The 13,756-nt window shown below is 41.9% G+C and overlaps 2 protein-coding genes and 1 non-coding gene across 8 annotated transcripts in view; 1 reads left to right on the plus strand and 2 right to left on the minus strand.

The window, feature by feature from the left end:
- The first annotated feature begins 239 nt into the window (after window positions 1-239).
- CLDN25 (claudin 25) lies at window positions 240-926 on the plus strand. The gene has a single exon (XM_055305273.1). The coding sequence runs from the start codon at window positions 240-242 to the stop codon at window positions 924-926; it is 687 nt and encodes a 228-aa protein (XP_055161248.1).
- Window positions 927-9,007: 8,081 nt separating this feature from the next.
- Window positions 9,008-9,110, minus strand: LOC129498039 (U6 spliceosomal RNA). The gene has a single exon (XR_008662071.1). It is a non-coding gene; the product is annotated as a U6 spliceosomal RNA (small nuclear RNA).
- Window positions 9,111-11,679: 2,569 nt separating this feature from the next.
- The window catches only part of USP28 (ubiquitin specific peptidase 28), a 67,839-nt gene continuing 65,762 nt past the window's right edge, over window positions 11,680-13,756 (minus strand). For all 6 annotated transcript variants that reach the window (XM_055304771.1, XM_055304770.1, XM_055304773.1 and 3 more), the window contains one exon: window positions 11,680-12,940. In XM_055304771.1, the coding sequence (XP_055160746.1) occupies window positions 12,765-12,940 (176 nt within the window). In that variant the 3' untranslated portion in view covers window positions 11,680-12,764. The remainder of the gene's footprint in view (window positions 12,941-13,756) is intronic.

Here is a 13,756-nt window from a genome sequence, read left to right on the forward strand (position 1 = left end):
CTTTTTTGCCTCTCCCGGGGCCCTCCTCCACAACCCACGCCCACATCCCATCTTGGGCACACCCCCAAACCCAACATTGCCAAGTTCCTGGCACCTGCCTCAGCTGCTGCCTAAAAACTGAAACAAGAGCCCTCTCCAAATGTGAATGACCTTCCACTGGACCTCCCCAAAAGTACTGCCCGCTAACCAGTCACCAAGCCACCTGTCCTTCGCTTTCTGCGACTGTAGTGGGAGCAGCCATGGCCTGGAGTTTCCGCGAGAAAGCCCAGCTTGGAGGGCTGCTCCTCTCTCTCCTCGGCTGGGTCTGCTCCTGTGTCACCACCATCCTGCCCCAGTGGAAGACTCTTAATCTGGAACTGAACGAAATGGAGACCTGGATCATGGGGCTTTGGGAGGTCTGCGTGAATCAGGAGGAAGTTGTTGTGTGCAAGGCCTTTGAGTCCTTCTTATCTCTGCCCCAGGACTTCCAGGTATCCCGCATCCTCATGGTAGCCTCCCATGGGCTGGGACTCCTGGGGCTTCTGCTCTCTGGCTTTGGGTCTGAATGCTTCCAGTTGTACAGGAACAGATGGGTATTTAAGAGGTGGCTTTGTCTCCTGGGAGGGACTTTCGAAGCATCCGCTTCAGCCACCACCCTCTTTCCAGTCTCTTGGGTGGCCTACGCCACAATCCAAGACTTCTGGGATGACAGCATCCCTGAGATTGTGCCTCGCTGGGAGTTTGGAGATGCCCTCTACCTGGGCTGGGCTGCTGGGATTTTCCTGGCCCTTGGCGGGTTGTTCCTCATCTTCTCAGCTTGTCTGGGAAAAGAAGAGGAGTCCTCTCTCCGGATGGTTGGTCCTACAGCCCCACCATTCTATGCCCCAGCAGATAGGTCCAGTGACTCCTTCTATCTAACACCAAGACCTAGGAACCTGTTCATCTAGGACCGGCCTCCTCCACGGAATCTCTGGAATAAAGGAATGTTAGAAGAATCGTTTCTCCTCCTTATCCTTCACCACTCTACATTTATTTGCCTCCTTTGGGGGTGGTAGTCACTCTCCCTTTTGTTAAGGATTTGTCTATCTTGGTGATACAGTAATTCATAACTTCAGAATGAAAAATCAAGGCGGAATTTCTGACAAATGTGTTTTTCTCATTTAGATTTTACTTGTATAAAATGTTTTTAAACTCATAACATTAATTGTATACCTGATTCATTACTAAATATATTGCAAAATTGCTTCTATCATAGGAAAAACCTAGTGTGACCAGCCACTGTATATATAATGCTATGGGGCACCTGGGTGGTTCAGTAGGTTAAGCATCTGCTTGTGGCTCAGGTCATGACCTCGGGGTCCTGGGATCAAGCCCCGAGTTGGGCTCTCTGCTTAGCGGGGAGTCTGCTTCTCCTTCTCCCTCTGCCCCTCCCCCCTATTCGTGCTCTTTCTCAAATAAATAAATAAAATCTTCAAAAAAATTCTGGAGAATATGTCTTGGCAAATGAAAACGAACTATTGGTCCAGGATAATACCTTGAGAGGAAGCTTCCTTGTGTTTATTTTCCTCCTCAGGTACACAATTTGAAGGGGGGTTTCACAATATATCTGTGTGGTTTTGTAGATTCTTACTATCCCAGAAGGGAAGATATATTCCCCTTTCTGCTATATTATGAGGTTGTGAGTGGTCAGCTCTGTCTTCCCAGCATGAAGTTAAGAAACAGTGTGAATGAGAAGTAGGGTGAGCAACTGTCCTGGTTTGCCCAGAACTGGGCACTTTCCGTGCTAAAGCTAGGAAAGTCCCAGGCAAACCCGGGCAAATCAATGACCACCAAATGGCTGTGCCCAAGAAGTGCCCAATGTGTGTGGGTGGGTGTGTGGAGAAAATTAGCAGTTTCTCAGAAATGTCTTTTACCTATGCAAAATGACGTTATAAATCTTTTAAAATGGAACTCCAACGTCAGCAGATCTACCCAGGCAGTGGCTACAAATAAAGTCCCCTTCATGACCATGATCCAAGTTCCTTTGCTTGTCCCACCTGCTCTGGCAGGCCCTCAGACTGACTACCTCACCCCTAGGTCTTTCTCAGGCATTTGTGCAAGTCCTCAAGGAGAAGCCTCATGCTTACTCATAAACCTGTGGGTCAGCTGAAATCACCATGCATTACCCACCCTGTTCCTCTCACTGCCATCTGTCCCCCACTCCCTTAACCAGTCGATAGAGTTGACAATTCCTATAGGAGAAAAAAGGTGCTGGCTCCCAATGTCCCCAAGCAGGTCACTTCACCAAGTTCAGAGGCATGCCAGATTACTTGCAGGGCTGGGGAAACGCCTTTCCCTCCAAGTCGGTGCTTTCCCTCCAGCCTCACGGGCTGAGCTCTGAGGCAGCACTGCTTGTTCTCCATCAAGTAGCCCTGGCATCTTCAGATGGCTGCTGCTCAAGCAAGAATGCACACACCAACACAAGTATACATAAGTTTGCCAGCATAGGCCAAGCCAATTCCCTCCTTAGAGAAATAACATGAGTTTTTTGTTGTTTTCCTGAGAAAATGAATCTTTTCAGGTGCAATTTTATCTCCAGCAACGTTTACCTTCTTACACGGAGTGGGGTTCTCTCTAGGAGTCATACTTTCTCCAGATGCATGTCCTTAGGTCTATGTCCACTTGATGTACACAAGCCCAAATGTATCTAAGTCCATGACCTTAGATAAATAAATTTCTGAGCATAAAAGGGCAGTTTGCACCAAAGTCATATTCTGGCTTTCTACGGTTCCAATGCCCATTTTGTTAACTACTCCCTCTCAGGAATGAGGCTCAAATACCCAAGAGTTACACTTGAATCGCATGGGATCTACAGGATGGACTCATCATTCATCCATCTGGTCATTTATTCATTCACTTAACAAATGCACTAAGCACCTACCATATACCCAGCATTGTGATAGGAACCAGGAATAAAATGGTTAAAGACAAAATTTATCCCCCCCTCCAATACAGGCAAATAGGGGAGACAAACATTAATATGAGATCATTTGCTAAAGGGAGATTGTAACCATGACAAACTTTACGAATTTGGAAGGGTACATGCTTCTATAAGATCATGCAATTGGAGAAATTGTAACCTAGTCAGGGAGTCATGGCTGGATACCCTAAGGAAGTGATAACTGGCTAAAACCTGAAGGATGGAGAGCAGTTCTGGAAGGAGAGGAGTGTAGAAGGCAAGGTTAGTGAGGTAGGAAGGAGCCAGATCTTGCAGAACCTGTGGATCACATTATGGAGCACTGTCTCTATTTTTGGGACCACAGGAGGCCGAGCAGGTGCCCAGGAGTAGGAACGCAGCTCCCAGGTGACCACAGCTCTACCCACTCCCTCTCCTCTCATACCTCATCCCCAGTTTCCCCATTACACAGTTGTGTAGGGTTTCAGAGTTTATATAACATCTTCATGTATCTTGGTAGCTTTATTTAACACATCATGAGAGTTGTTTTTGAGGTTGGGAGAGCAGATATTATTTGTTTTGCTAAAGAGGAAACAGATTGAGAGCATTTGGGCAACATGCCCACAGTGAGTCATTAGCTGATCACAACTTGAATCCAAGGCTTTGATGCCAGGGCAGTCTTTCTTCACCACATCCTATTGCTTCATGAAGATGGGTTGCTGAGACAATCCGCCAAACCAAAGGAAAAAACTAGCACTGGAGCAGAAGAAAAAAATCAAAGACCTACAAAGAAAAATCTTGTCCTTTGTGCTCTGCTGAGACCTAAACAGGATTTTTGTTGCCAGGTGGCTCACCTGTTCCTGCTGGTGGCTCACAGCGCTTATCCTAATCCCATGTTTGCAGGTGCTAACGGTATACTCATCATCAGCATGTGATTATGGCTTCCACTGCCAAAACAAAACAAAACAAAACAAACAAAAAACTCCACAAACTACAAACTAAAGATTTGTTAAGAAAATATTTTGTCTTCCTAATTCTTCTTAGACAGGACACGAGGCATTTTTTAAAAATGGGGATGGGTTGGAAATTGTTGATTGAGTCCCAAATAATCAACAGCATGTTACTCCCAGAAGGAAATGTAAATCCACTTTTAGAGAAAGAGTCTGAGGAGGAAGATGTGTTTCACTTACAACTGCCACTGTTTTCATCTACCTGTTTTGTAGGGGAAATAATGAGAAATAAAAATAGAAGTAATTAAATCTTCGACTCAGCCTTTTCTCGTAAAGACGTGTGGCATATTATTCGAACATTAGGAACATTTCTTTTTTGTGATTACCCATGGAGAGCTGTGTTGTCATGTGTATTAGAAACAGCAAAGGACACCAGTCAATCAGAATTCCGAATCAAAAGCTTTTATTATGCGCAAAGCATTGTACGAAAATAACTCAGGGGCTCCCCAAATTTTATGTTGTTAGAATTGGATGTGTCTCAGTGCTGTCTTCTCCAACAGCCTGCCTTTGGGTCTGAAAATCTCACCATTAGCAGATAAGGCATTCCAGAAGGCCTCTAGTAAAATACTCATCTGTTGGGGATCCCTGGGTGGCTCAGCAGTTTAGCGCCTGCCTTTGGCAATCCTGGAGACCTGGGATTTCCCACATCGGGCTCCCAGCATGGAGCCTGCTTCTCCCTCTGCCTGTGTCTCTGCCTCTCTCTCTGTCTATCATGAATGAATAATTAAATCTTTAAAAAAATAAAATAAAATACTCATCTGTTACTCTTGTCAGCCTCTGAGACTAGATCTAGAGAAAGCATCCTAAGGGAAGCCAATGTGAATTAGACACATTTTGGGATGGGAGAGAAGTCAGAAATAGTTTCATGAGTTTCTGGACAGTAAATGTGTCTTAGCAGGCAGGACTAAGACAATTATGACAGTTAGGAAAATGTTCGTAGTCACTGGCCTCGAACATAGAAACAAAGAATCTGGAAGTCACTTTCCACTCTACTAATTGATGGATTAATTTTTTAAGCCATTCTTTTTGCTATTCCATCCATGTTTATAAAATGTAGAATGGACTTCTCTGTTGCCCAGAATTTTTAATAAAGCCTCAAAGTCAAGTCCCATGGGTGCTATGTGTCCCATATTCTAAAGAGAGAGGCTCAAGACACTGCTTCTAAGAAGGGGCCAACCTGGCCAGCCCCACACCCAACAGACTACATAAGAGAAGCGCACAGATTCATTAGGGAGGATTCTTAGAAGGGAATTCATAGCAACTGGTGGGTATTGTGATGTTCCCTACCCATCCATGTGAGGAACAGGGTGGAGATGGATCTCAAGAGAACCACACAGAGATGGGGGTTCTTTCTAAGAGGGAAGACAGTGTCTGAAACACACTCATTCCACACTTGCTGCCCTCAGGATGATGCCCAAGAAAGTTCTTGAGAGAACCTGCTCTGTGTTGTGGAGGCAGAGAAGGGTACCTGATGCCTACTAGGGCAGTATGCAATAGGAGGCTGGCCAGAGGGGCACAGAGGCGGCAGCTGCACTTGGCCTTTTCGGGCGGGGAGGGGTGAGCTTTCCACAGCCCCAGTGGATGCGGGGCAGGCAGCCTGGGTGACACAGTCCCAGAGCACTGTTGGGAGGGGTGAATGACTTAACTAGGAACTTAGAAGGTCTGTAAGAGGTCAGCCAGGAGGTCCAAAAGCCACATCAAAGGACAGCATGGAGGTTTTCTACAGGGTTCTCTGGAGAACCCATAAAATACCTGACACAAGAGCTAATTAATAATTGCATTCTTGACATAACAAAGGATGTTTGAGAACCTAGAGAATATTTACTGTTTTTATGTAAAAAGTAGACACTATCTTTTGCCTTCTCTTAAAAAGTCTCCTCCCCCAGACTCTAGGGGAGCCAGACGTTGGGAGGAGGAGGGGCATGGAGCAGAGAGAGTGGAGGAACATTCTACGGCTCCTTCCCTCCTCTTAGGCTCTGACCCTCAGGCCTTGGCCTGAACTCAGCCAAGAGAAGCACATAAAAATGAATGAATACATTTTCAATCTAGGTGGGTCTGGGCTCTGCAATACATGAAAATCATTGTTTTAGTACTCCTACGTGACAAGAAAGCCATACCATCTTCCTGGGATGCTATCAGGGACAGGGAAGAAGGAGATCCATAGGACTATATTGGAAAGTGGCAGTGGAAGAAAATGAAAGCTACTGACTTGCTCTACCTTATCGAGTTCAAGCCTTTAAATAACATGACTAAAGAAAAAAATGTATCTGAAACGGAAGAATTAGATAGAAGATGTCGTGATTTTTCTATCTATCCAACATATCCTTTCAGCACCTCTTTCCCCGTCAGATTGGCCAATACCAACACTTCTATTTGCCAGAGGCCCTTAGGCATCTACATATGCCTCAATCCTTAGGACTCACCTGCGGGCCCTGTACAGGCTACGCCAACTCTTAAAATTCTCAACCCAGATTTCCCCACAAGAACTGCATCCAGGGCTCTATTCACACTTAGTCATTGCTACTACTCTTTTCTCCTTGACTCTTAAAACATAACTACGAGGTATTTTCCTGTTTTATAGACCAGGAAAACAGGTTCAGCCAGCATCTGTACTCAGGTCAGATTCCAATGTCAATATTCTTTTCATAACATCTTTTTATGAGACATTGGTATAGCAGTGATTTATAAATCAGGAAAGCTGGGGACCTGTTCGACTCAGGGAGGAGATCTGGCTATTTCTTAAGCAGGGACAGTCATGATGACTCCGTGAGTGACCGTGCCACTTTTAGGTCATCACTGGGAAATCTGTCCTTATTGTTAAAATCTGAATGCTAATTTGGGAAGACCATCTCCCACATGCAACAATACCTCTAGCCCACCATCAAGACTATAGACAGAAAAACTGACCATCCTTCTATGAATATGATGAACACTAGGACTAAGACTCATCTAATTTTCAAAGCTAACTACTCATAGTTCCTGGGCACCACTTTTGTGCCAGCTTATCAATTCCAAGTCTCCTACATTTTACAGAAGGTTTATCCTCTACTTTTCAAAGTTAATATTCTTGCTCATTGCTCATTATCACAACTTCTCCTCCTCCTGGTATCATAGGGGCAATCAGGCTGATCTTATTTTGAGAAGGGAAAAGACCAGGTCTCTGTCATGTAGGACCCATTCACCTGTCTATAAATGGTCAATAGGAGGTCGAGGGTCCTCATAACTAGCCAACCACCTAATAGGCAACACAACAGCAAGAGAGTTGAAAGAGGGAAGATATGGAAATGTCCTGAAAATCCCTCTTAAGTGAGCTCTACTCTGACTTGCAGTAGGTTAATAGGTCAGTTTATTGTTCAACAATTTAGAAAGAACGTGGAGAATTTTTTTCAAGGTTCAGAAAAAAGTAACAATGACAAGTAGGTGAGAAGTTGAGCTTCTGAGCAAATTTTAAGGAACTGATATATTTATAGGAATTAAAGGTGAATTATACAGAAATACATTTTTCTGTATCTCTATCAAAGTCAAGTGCAACAAGAGGAATGTTAAAATATATTCAAAAAGCATGAAAGCCTGTAAAGTCTCATTGAAGGAGGTTCTATAGCCTTTTTATGAACACACAGAATTTGGGTGTGTTGACCATGTAAAAGCCACTTTCGTAGCAGGCATAGGAGCTCTTTAAAGGACTAGCTGTCAGATGTGACTGTACATCAAAATCACCTGTGATGCCTTCTAAGCATGAGCAACAGGGGCCCAGACCAAATGTAACAAGTTGGTATCTGCAGGGTTGAGGCTCAGCTGCTGTTTTGTTTTAAGTGACACAGCTGACTCTGGATTGGCAGCCAAGGTTAAGAACCACTGCTGAAGAGCTCTGGATTAAAAAAAAGCAGGAAAAGAAACCCACAAGCCCTTACAAAAGGGAGACCTAAACAAAAGCAAAATATAGTTCTCTGAAAAGACTTAATAAACCCCTGATAATACTAACCAAAAAAAAAAAAAAAAAGAAGTACATGTCACCCAATATCAGTAATGAAGAGACATCACTAAAACATCATAGATCCTATGGTCATTGAAAAAAAAAAAAGAAAAATCATGAGGTATTATGAACTTTCTTCTAGTAAAAAAACCACACAATTCTAAGTTCGGATGATTTTAAAAAATGAATTCTTCCAGACATTAAAGAAGAAATAATCCTATCTTACCCAAACTCTTCCAGAACGCAGAAAATAAGAGACTATTTCCCAATTCATTCAATAAGGCCAGAATAACCTTGATACCAGAACCTCCAGAACCTTGAAAAGGATGTATAAGAAAAGGCCAATCTCTCATAAATATATATGCAAAAATCCTAAACGAAATATGAAAAACTGTGTACATATAAAAATACCACAATCAGTGTATTCTGGGAACACATGGTTGGCGTAGCATTTAAAATTAATAAATGTGGGCAGCCTGGGTGGCTCAGCGGTTTAGCGCCGCCTTCAGTCCGGGGCCTGATCCTGGAGACCTGGGATCAAGTCCCACATCAGGATCAAGTCCCACATCAGGCTCAAGTCCCACATCAGGCTCCCTTCATGGAGCCTGCTTCTCCCTCTGCCTGTGTCTCTGCCTCTCTCTCTCTATGTCTCTCATGAATAAATAAAATGAGTAAAATCTTTAAAAAAAATAAATGTAATTCACACATGAGCAGAATAAAGGAAAGATCCATATAATCATTCTAATAGGTATAGAAAAAGCATTTGATAAATTTCAACATCTATTTGTAATATTTAAAAAACTCTTTGCAAAATAGGAAAAGAGGGAATCTTTATTTATATAATAAATGGAATTTACTAAAAGCCTACAGCATGCTTAACGGCGGAATACTGAAAACTTTTCTGACAGTGGAGGACAAAGATGCCTACTACCACAACTTCTATTCAGCATTGTACTGAGGCCCTCAAGTAAGTGTTATCAGGCAAGAAAAATAAATGTTGAAACGAATAAAAGTCATCCTTCACAGATAACATAATTATGCATAGAGAAAATCTTTAAAAACTACTGATCAACTGTTAGAAAGTGAACTTATGTCATTGGATACAGAGTTGAAAATATCATTTTCTTTCCAGATTTGTGTCTCATCCTTGCACAGGGGCCATGATCACCTTCTCCGTATTGTTCTAATTCTAGTATATGTGCTGCTGAAGCAAGCAGAAAAATATCCCTTTGTTTCTAGATACCAGCAAAAAACAATTAAAGATATAATTACAAAAATGACACATTTAAAATAGCTTGAAAAGAAAAAAAAATAGCTTGAAAAACATTGAAGATCTAGGAATATATGGAAGAACTTTATACAGAAATTAAAAGAAAATCTACATAAACAGGATATATTGTGTTCATAGATTAGAAGATGTCAATTCTCTCCAAATTATCTATAGTCACTGTAAACCTAATCAAAATCCCTTGAAATCTGTGTCCGTGTGTGTGTCAGTGTGAAACTGACAAATTGATTCCAAAATTTATATGGCAATACAAAAAATTAAGGACAGGATAATCTTGAGGATTCAAAACTGGACAACTGACTATACTGGAAATCAAGACTGATAGAGCTACACGAACTAAGACAGTATGACATTGGTGCAAACAGAAGGGTCCAGAAACAGGCCTCTACATCAGACACTTGATTTATGACAAAGGCACAGCACTGGGAAAAATACAGTAAATGGTGCTGGGTCCATCACCTGAATGGGAAGAGTCAAAAAGCAGACACTTCTGGGAGGTAACAACACAATGTCTTCATGACCTTGGATACTGATTTCAACAGGGTAAAATAAACATTAACCCTGAAGGAAAAGATTGGGTCAACTGTACTACATTAACATTAAAAAGTTGTTTTCATCCAGCCATCAGGGGTGAAAAGCTAGAGCCAGAGGATCTATGCAATGCATATGTCCAAAAAACTGTCTGTAAGTGGCTATTTTTTAAAAACTCCTATAAATCAACACGTAGCAAGTCAGTAAATCCAACAAAAAAAAATAGGCACTTATACTTAATTAGGTATTTCACAGAAGAGAATAGCCCAAGGCCAATAAGCATATACAGAGATGCTTGTCATTAGTGAGCAAGTCCAAATTAAAACAATATCATGCACCTGCCATAATGGTTAACATTAAAAAAACTCAAAACCAAATCTTGAAAAGGATACAGGGCAACTGGAGCTCATAAACTGCTGGTGGGAGTTTCAGGCGGTATGGCCACTTTGGGAAATTGTCAGGCAGTACCTAGTAAAGATAGCCCTCTACCTGTGACCCACGTACCCCACGATAAAGCAATTCTGCTCAGTTCATGCCAACAGAAATGCGTTTGTGTGGGCATTGAAACACATGCTAAGGACTGCTCCTAGTAGTATTATGGGTAATAGCCAAAAATTGCAAACAATTCAAATGACAATTAGCAGAATAAACTGTAAGATAGTCATACAGAGCACAGTAAACCAAGCAATGAAGTGGATAAACTACACAATGAATCGCCCCTTCTATCCCAGCTCTGCTGCACCAGCCCTTGCCTCTTGTTCCTTCATTATTTAAACTGTTTTATGTGTCTACTTCATACTTCTCTCTTGAAGCAAGTAGGGTAAAAATGAGTTTGTAATGCCTTAAGAGTTCTTAAAGGAGCTAAGAAATCCACACAGAAGCAGGTTGCGATTCTGGTGAACCCCAGAAAGTCTAAGCCCAGTGTCAAGGGAATTTATGCTGAGGTCAAGTGCCCTGGCCAAGCCCTTGAAACACTTTAGGTTAAGAACCATATAGGTTTCTCCCCACCCCATCTAGGCCCCACCCCCCTACCTCTGTGGCCCTCATGCTGCTTTTCCACAATCCTTTAAACGCTCTTAATCCTTTAGTCCAGTTTGTGGACTCCTTAAGAAACTAGGCTGTACCTAAAGCAGCCAGCAAATGTAAGGAAAAAGAAAGGATTCCCAGCACTGCACTTGGTGGTCTGAGTGGATCCAAATGACAGAAAGTACCCAACACCACGCATACGTATGTCCCTCTGTTCCTTTCTTGGTCAACTACAGATTGCCAACAGCCCACCAGGAAGTGACAAATGTGGAAAGGTACAAAGCAAAAGATTTTACAAGACTTCCAAGGGCAGGTGAGCAGTTGTTAATAGGCTGTGGAGACACAGGTTAGCTTCCTGGCTTCACTACTTAAGACATCTAGGCCCTTGGACAAGCCAGTCCCATCATCCCAGGGTTGTTACGTTAAGACTATAGCTATGCACAGTTCTCAAATAATAGCGGAGATTAAAAAGGGAACAGCAAATGCTGGTCCTTGGAATCTCAAGCAGCAAAGCAAATCAATGGTAAGAAAATTGGTCAATTTCCCATGAGACAATTATCTTGGCAGTGAGCTTTGAAACACAAAAGCACCTCTGAAATCCTGTAAAAGATGGTCTACCCCTAATTTAGTCAAAATGGAAGAAAGTCTGTTTAGGATACTTTTTCCCCTTCTAAATTCGACAAATTATAAAGTAGATGGGCCTATGGGCAGCGCAACAGCAAATGCGATGGAAGGCGGCAGTCACCACTAGGTGCTGCTCAAGAATCGGCTGTAGCCTGTGCTCCCCCCAGCCACCCCCCCCCCTCAAGACTCTCAACCCTGTCACCTGCTTTTTTTTTTTTTTTTTCCCTCGAAAACAACGAACGACAAACTTGACAAATGCTTACTGAGTCTATTTCCGGAAAAATGTGTTTAAATGAAAGCCATTCCGCACACCAAAGGTACAACAAATACTTTTATTGCACATTTATAAAATCTGCATAGTTGTATCAAGTGTTCTTCCTGCCTACTATGCTCTCATTCATGTTAAAATTTGGTTGAAACATGTATCCAATCTGGAACCTTTTAAAAATGGTCAACAGGGGATATTTCTCTCTCTACATATACATATATATATAGATTTTTCTTTTCTTTTTACAAACCCATATCCCTTATCTTTTAGAAGCAAAAAAAGGGGAGGGGTATTCAAATGTTTTTTTTTTTTTTTTTTTTGTGGGGGCCAGCAGCAGCCTTTGACATCTATTGTTGACGATTTTTGGATGCTACAAGATTTTACTGAAACAGTGAACAACTCTCACAATGCTATCGTGACTCAATCATGCTTCATGACGCCGTTCTGTCTACGGTCCTTAGTGCTTTCCTTTCTTTACTCAGGACTGAGTGTGAGGTTTTCTGGTTTATTTAAAAATATAAAAATAAGGGAGAGAGAGAGAAGAGAGGAAAGGCAGCTTTCTTTTGACTTTGCAGCATCTTGCTGCCACATGCCCTTATATTTCTACCCACATGTAAAAGGGCAGCAGTTCATCAGCAACTCACTGTCATCTCCTGTCAAGAGACAGGCAAGGTTTAGATTTCTCATCTCTTGCAGTTAAGAACTTTTAAATGTCACCTGTATTTGATAAAATAACTAGTAGCTGTTCATCTGGTTCAGGTTCTGATGGATCACCCTTCTATTCACTGTCAAAAATATTTATGCCTGAAGGATAATTTTAAAAGTGGCAAGAGTCTTACAAAAGCCCAGGCACTTTTGAAGGTACAAGAGTCATTTAAGGTCTTCTGACATAATTCAATACCTTAATACAATGGCTCTTGTCTTTTTTTAGTGAAATTGCTTTTATGATTCTGTACCTAAAAAGTGCAATTTTATTTTCAATCCTTCTTTACACGCAGAGCATGGTTGGGTCTGGATCTGAATCTTACTTTCCCACCTAATCCCTTCCCCAGGGTAAACACTGTGACAACAGACTTCTGTGCAACAGGCAGGCAGCCGTAGACCAAACTGGACCTTGACCATGTGGGGGCTTATTTCACTGTCACAGCTGAAACCCCCTGAATTGACTCCATGACAGCTGCAAATCGGCTACAAAGGTCATAGGGAGAATTAGGTCGAATAGTTGGAGGCTCCTTCAAGACAATGATTTCTGCAGAAGGATCTAGTAGCCTCGGTAGAAACTCCCCTAAGCACAGTTGTAGATTTTCTGTGGAAGGAAAATGAATGGTTACATATACAGCTAAACAGCTCTCTGAGTACAAACTAGTTAAGTCTGCAACTATAATGGGAAAGCCTTCCATAGAGCCCACTCATTCTCCAACCTCAGAGGTCAGAGCATGGTGCTGGCCAGCTAACAACAAATGATGATTCCTTTAAGTCCAAACCAGGAACAAAGAATACTTGGCCAAATAGACCAAAGCACTAGGTCACTGCTTTAAGCCATGTGATGTGTGACAGGATAACACTAAATATTCATTTCAATGTCAGGCCTTCTAATGTATCATCCTTTTAAAACTTGAGAAAGTGGATTTGATACTCTATGCCATTAACACAATAGTGCTATTTCCTTTCAATGATTAAAACATACTAGCGTGTACACATGACCTTAAGTAAAGCTCTACCACACAGTCTAAAGAAAAACTGAAGACCTTAAAAGGAAATTTGTAACTACTAATTATAGAATTTTCCAGTAAATATTATAAACATGAATACTTTAACAAGTCAATAGAATATCTTTATATCAGTGAGAAACTAACAAAGAGGCTTCATGTTAGAACATATACCAACTTTCTATGTCTATCAAAACTCACCCAAGCTCTTTGGCACCCTCTCCAAAATGCTTTGGACAAGCAAGGCTATTCCACTTACCATTTTATTAATTCTGAGGGCATTGTAGCTAATAAGAGGTGTTCTGTCTTACAATTTCAAGTCATGGGAAAGTTTAGTTATGGCACCACCAGGCAATCAAGCTACATAAAGAGTTTGACAGATCAAAGAGTAATACAAGTCTGACATTCCCAGA

This window comes from Nyctereutes procyonoides, unplaced genomic scaffold (assembly GCF_905146905.1).
Source record: "Nyctereutes procyonoides isolate TBG_1078 unplaced genomic scaffold, NYPRO_anot_genome, whole genome shotgun sequence".
NCBI classification, from domain to species: Eukaryota; Metazoa; Chordata; class Mammalia; order Carnivora; family Canidae; genus Nyctereutes; species Nyctereutes procyonoides.

Excerpts from the sequence above, each read along its gene's own strand:
- CLDN25 (XM_055305273.1), top strand. The coding sequence starts at position 240 with ATGGCCTGGAGTTTCCGCGAGAAAGCCCAGCTTGGAGGGCTGCTCCTC.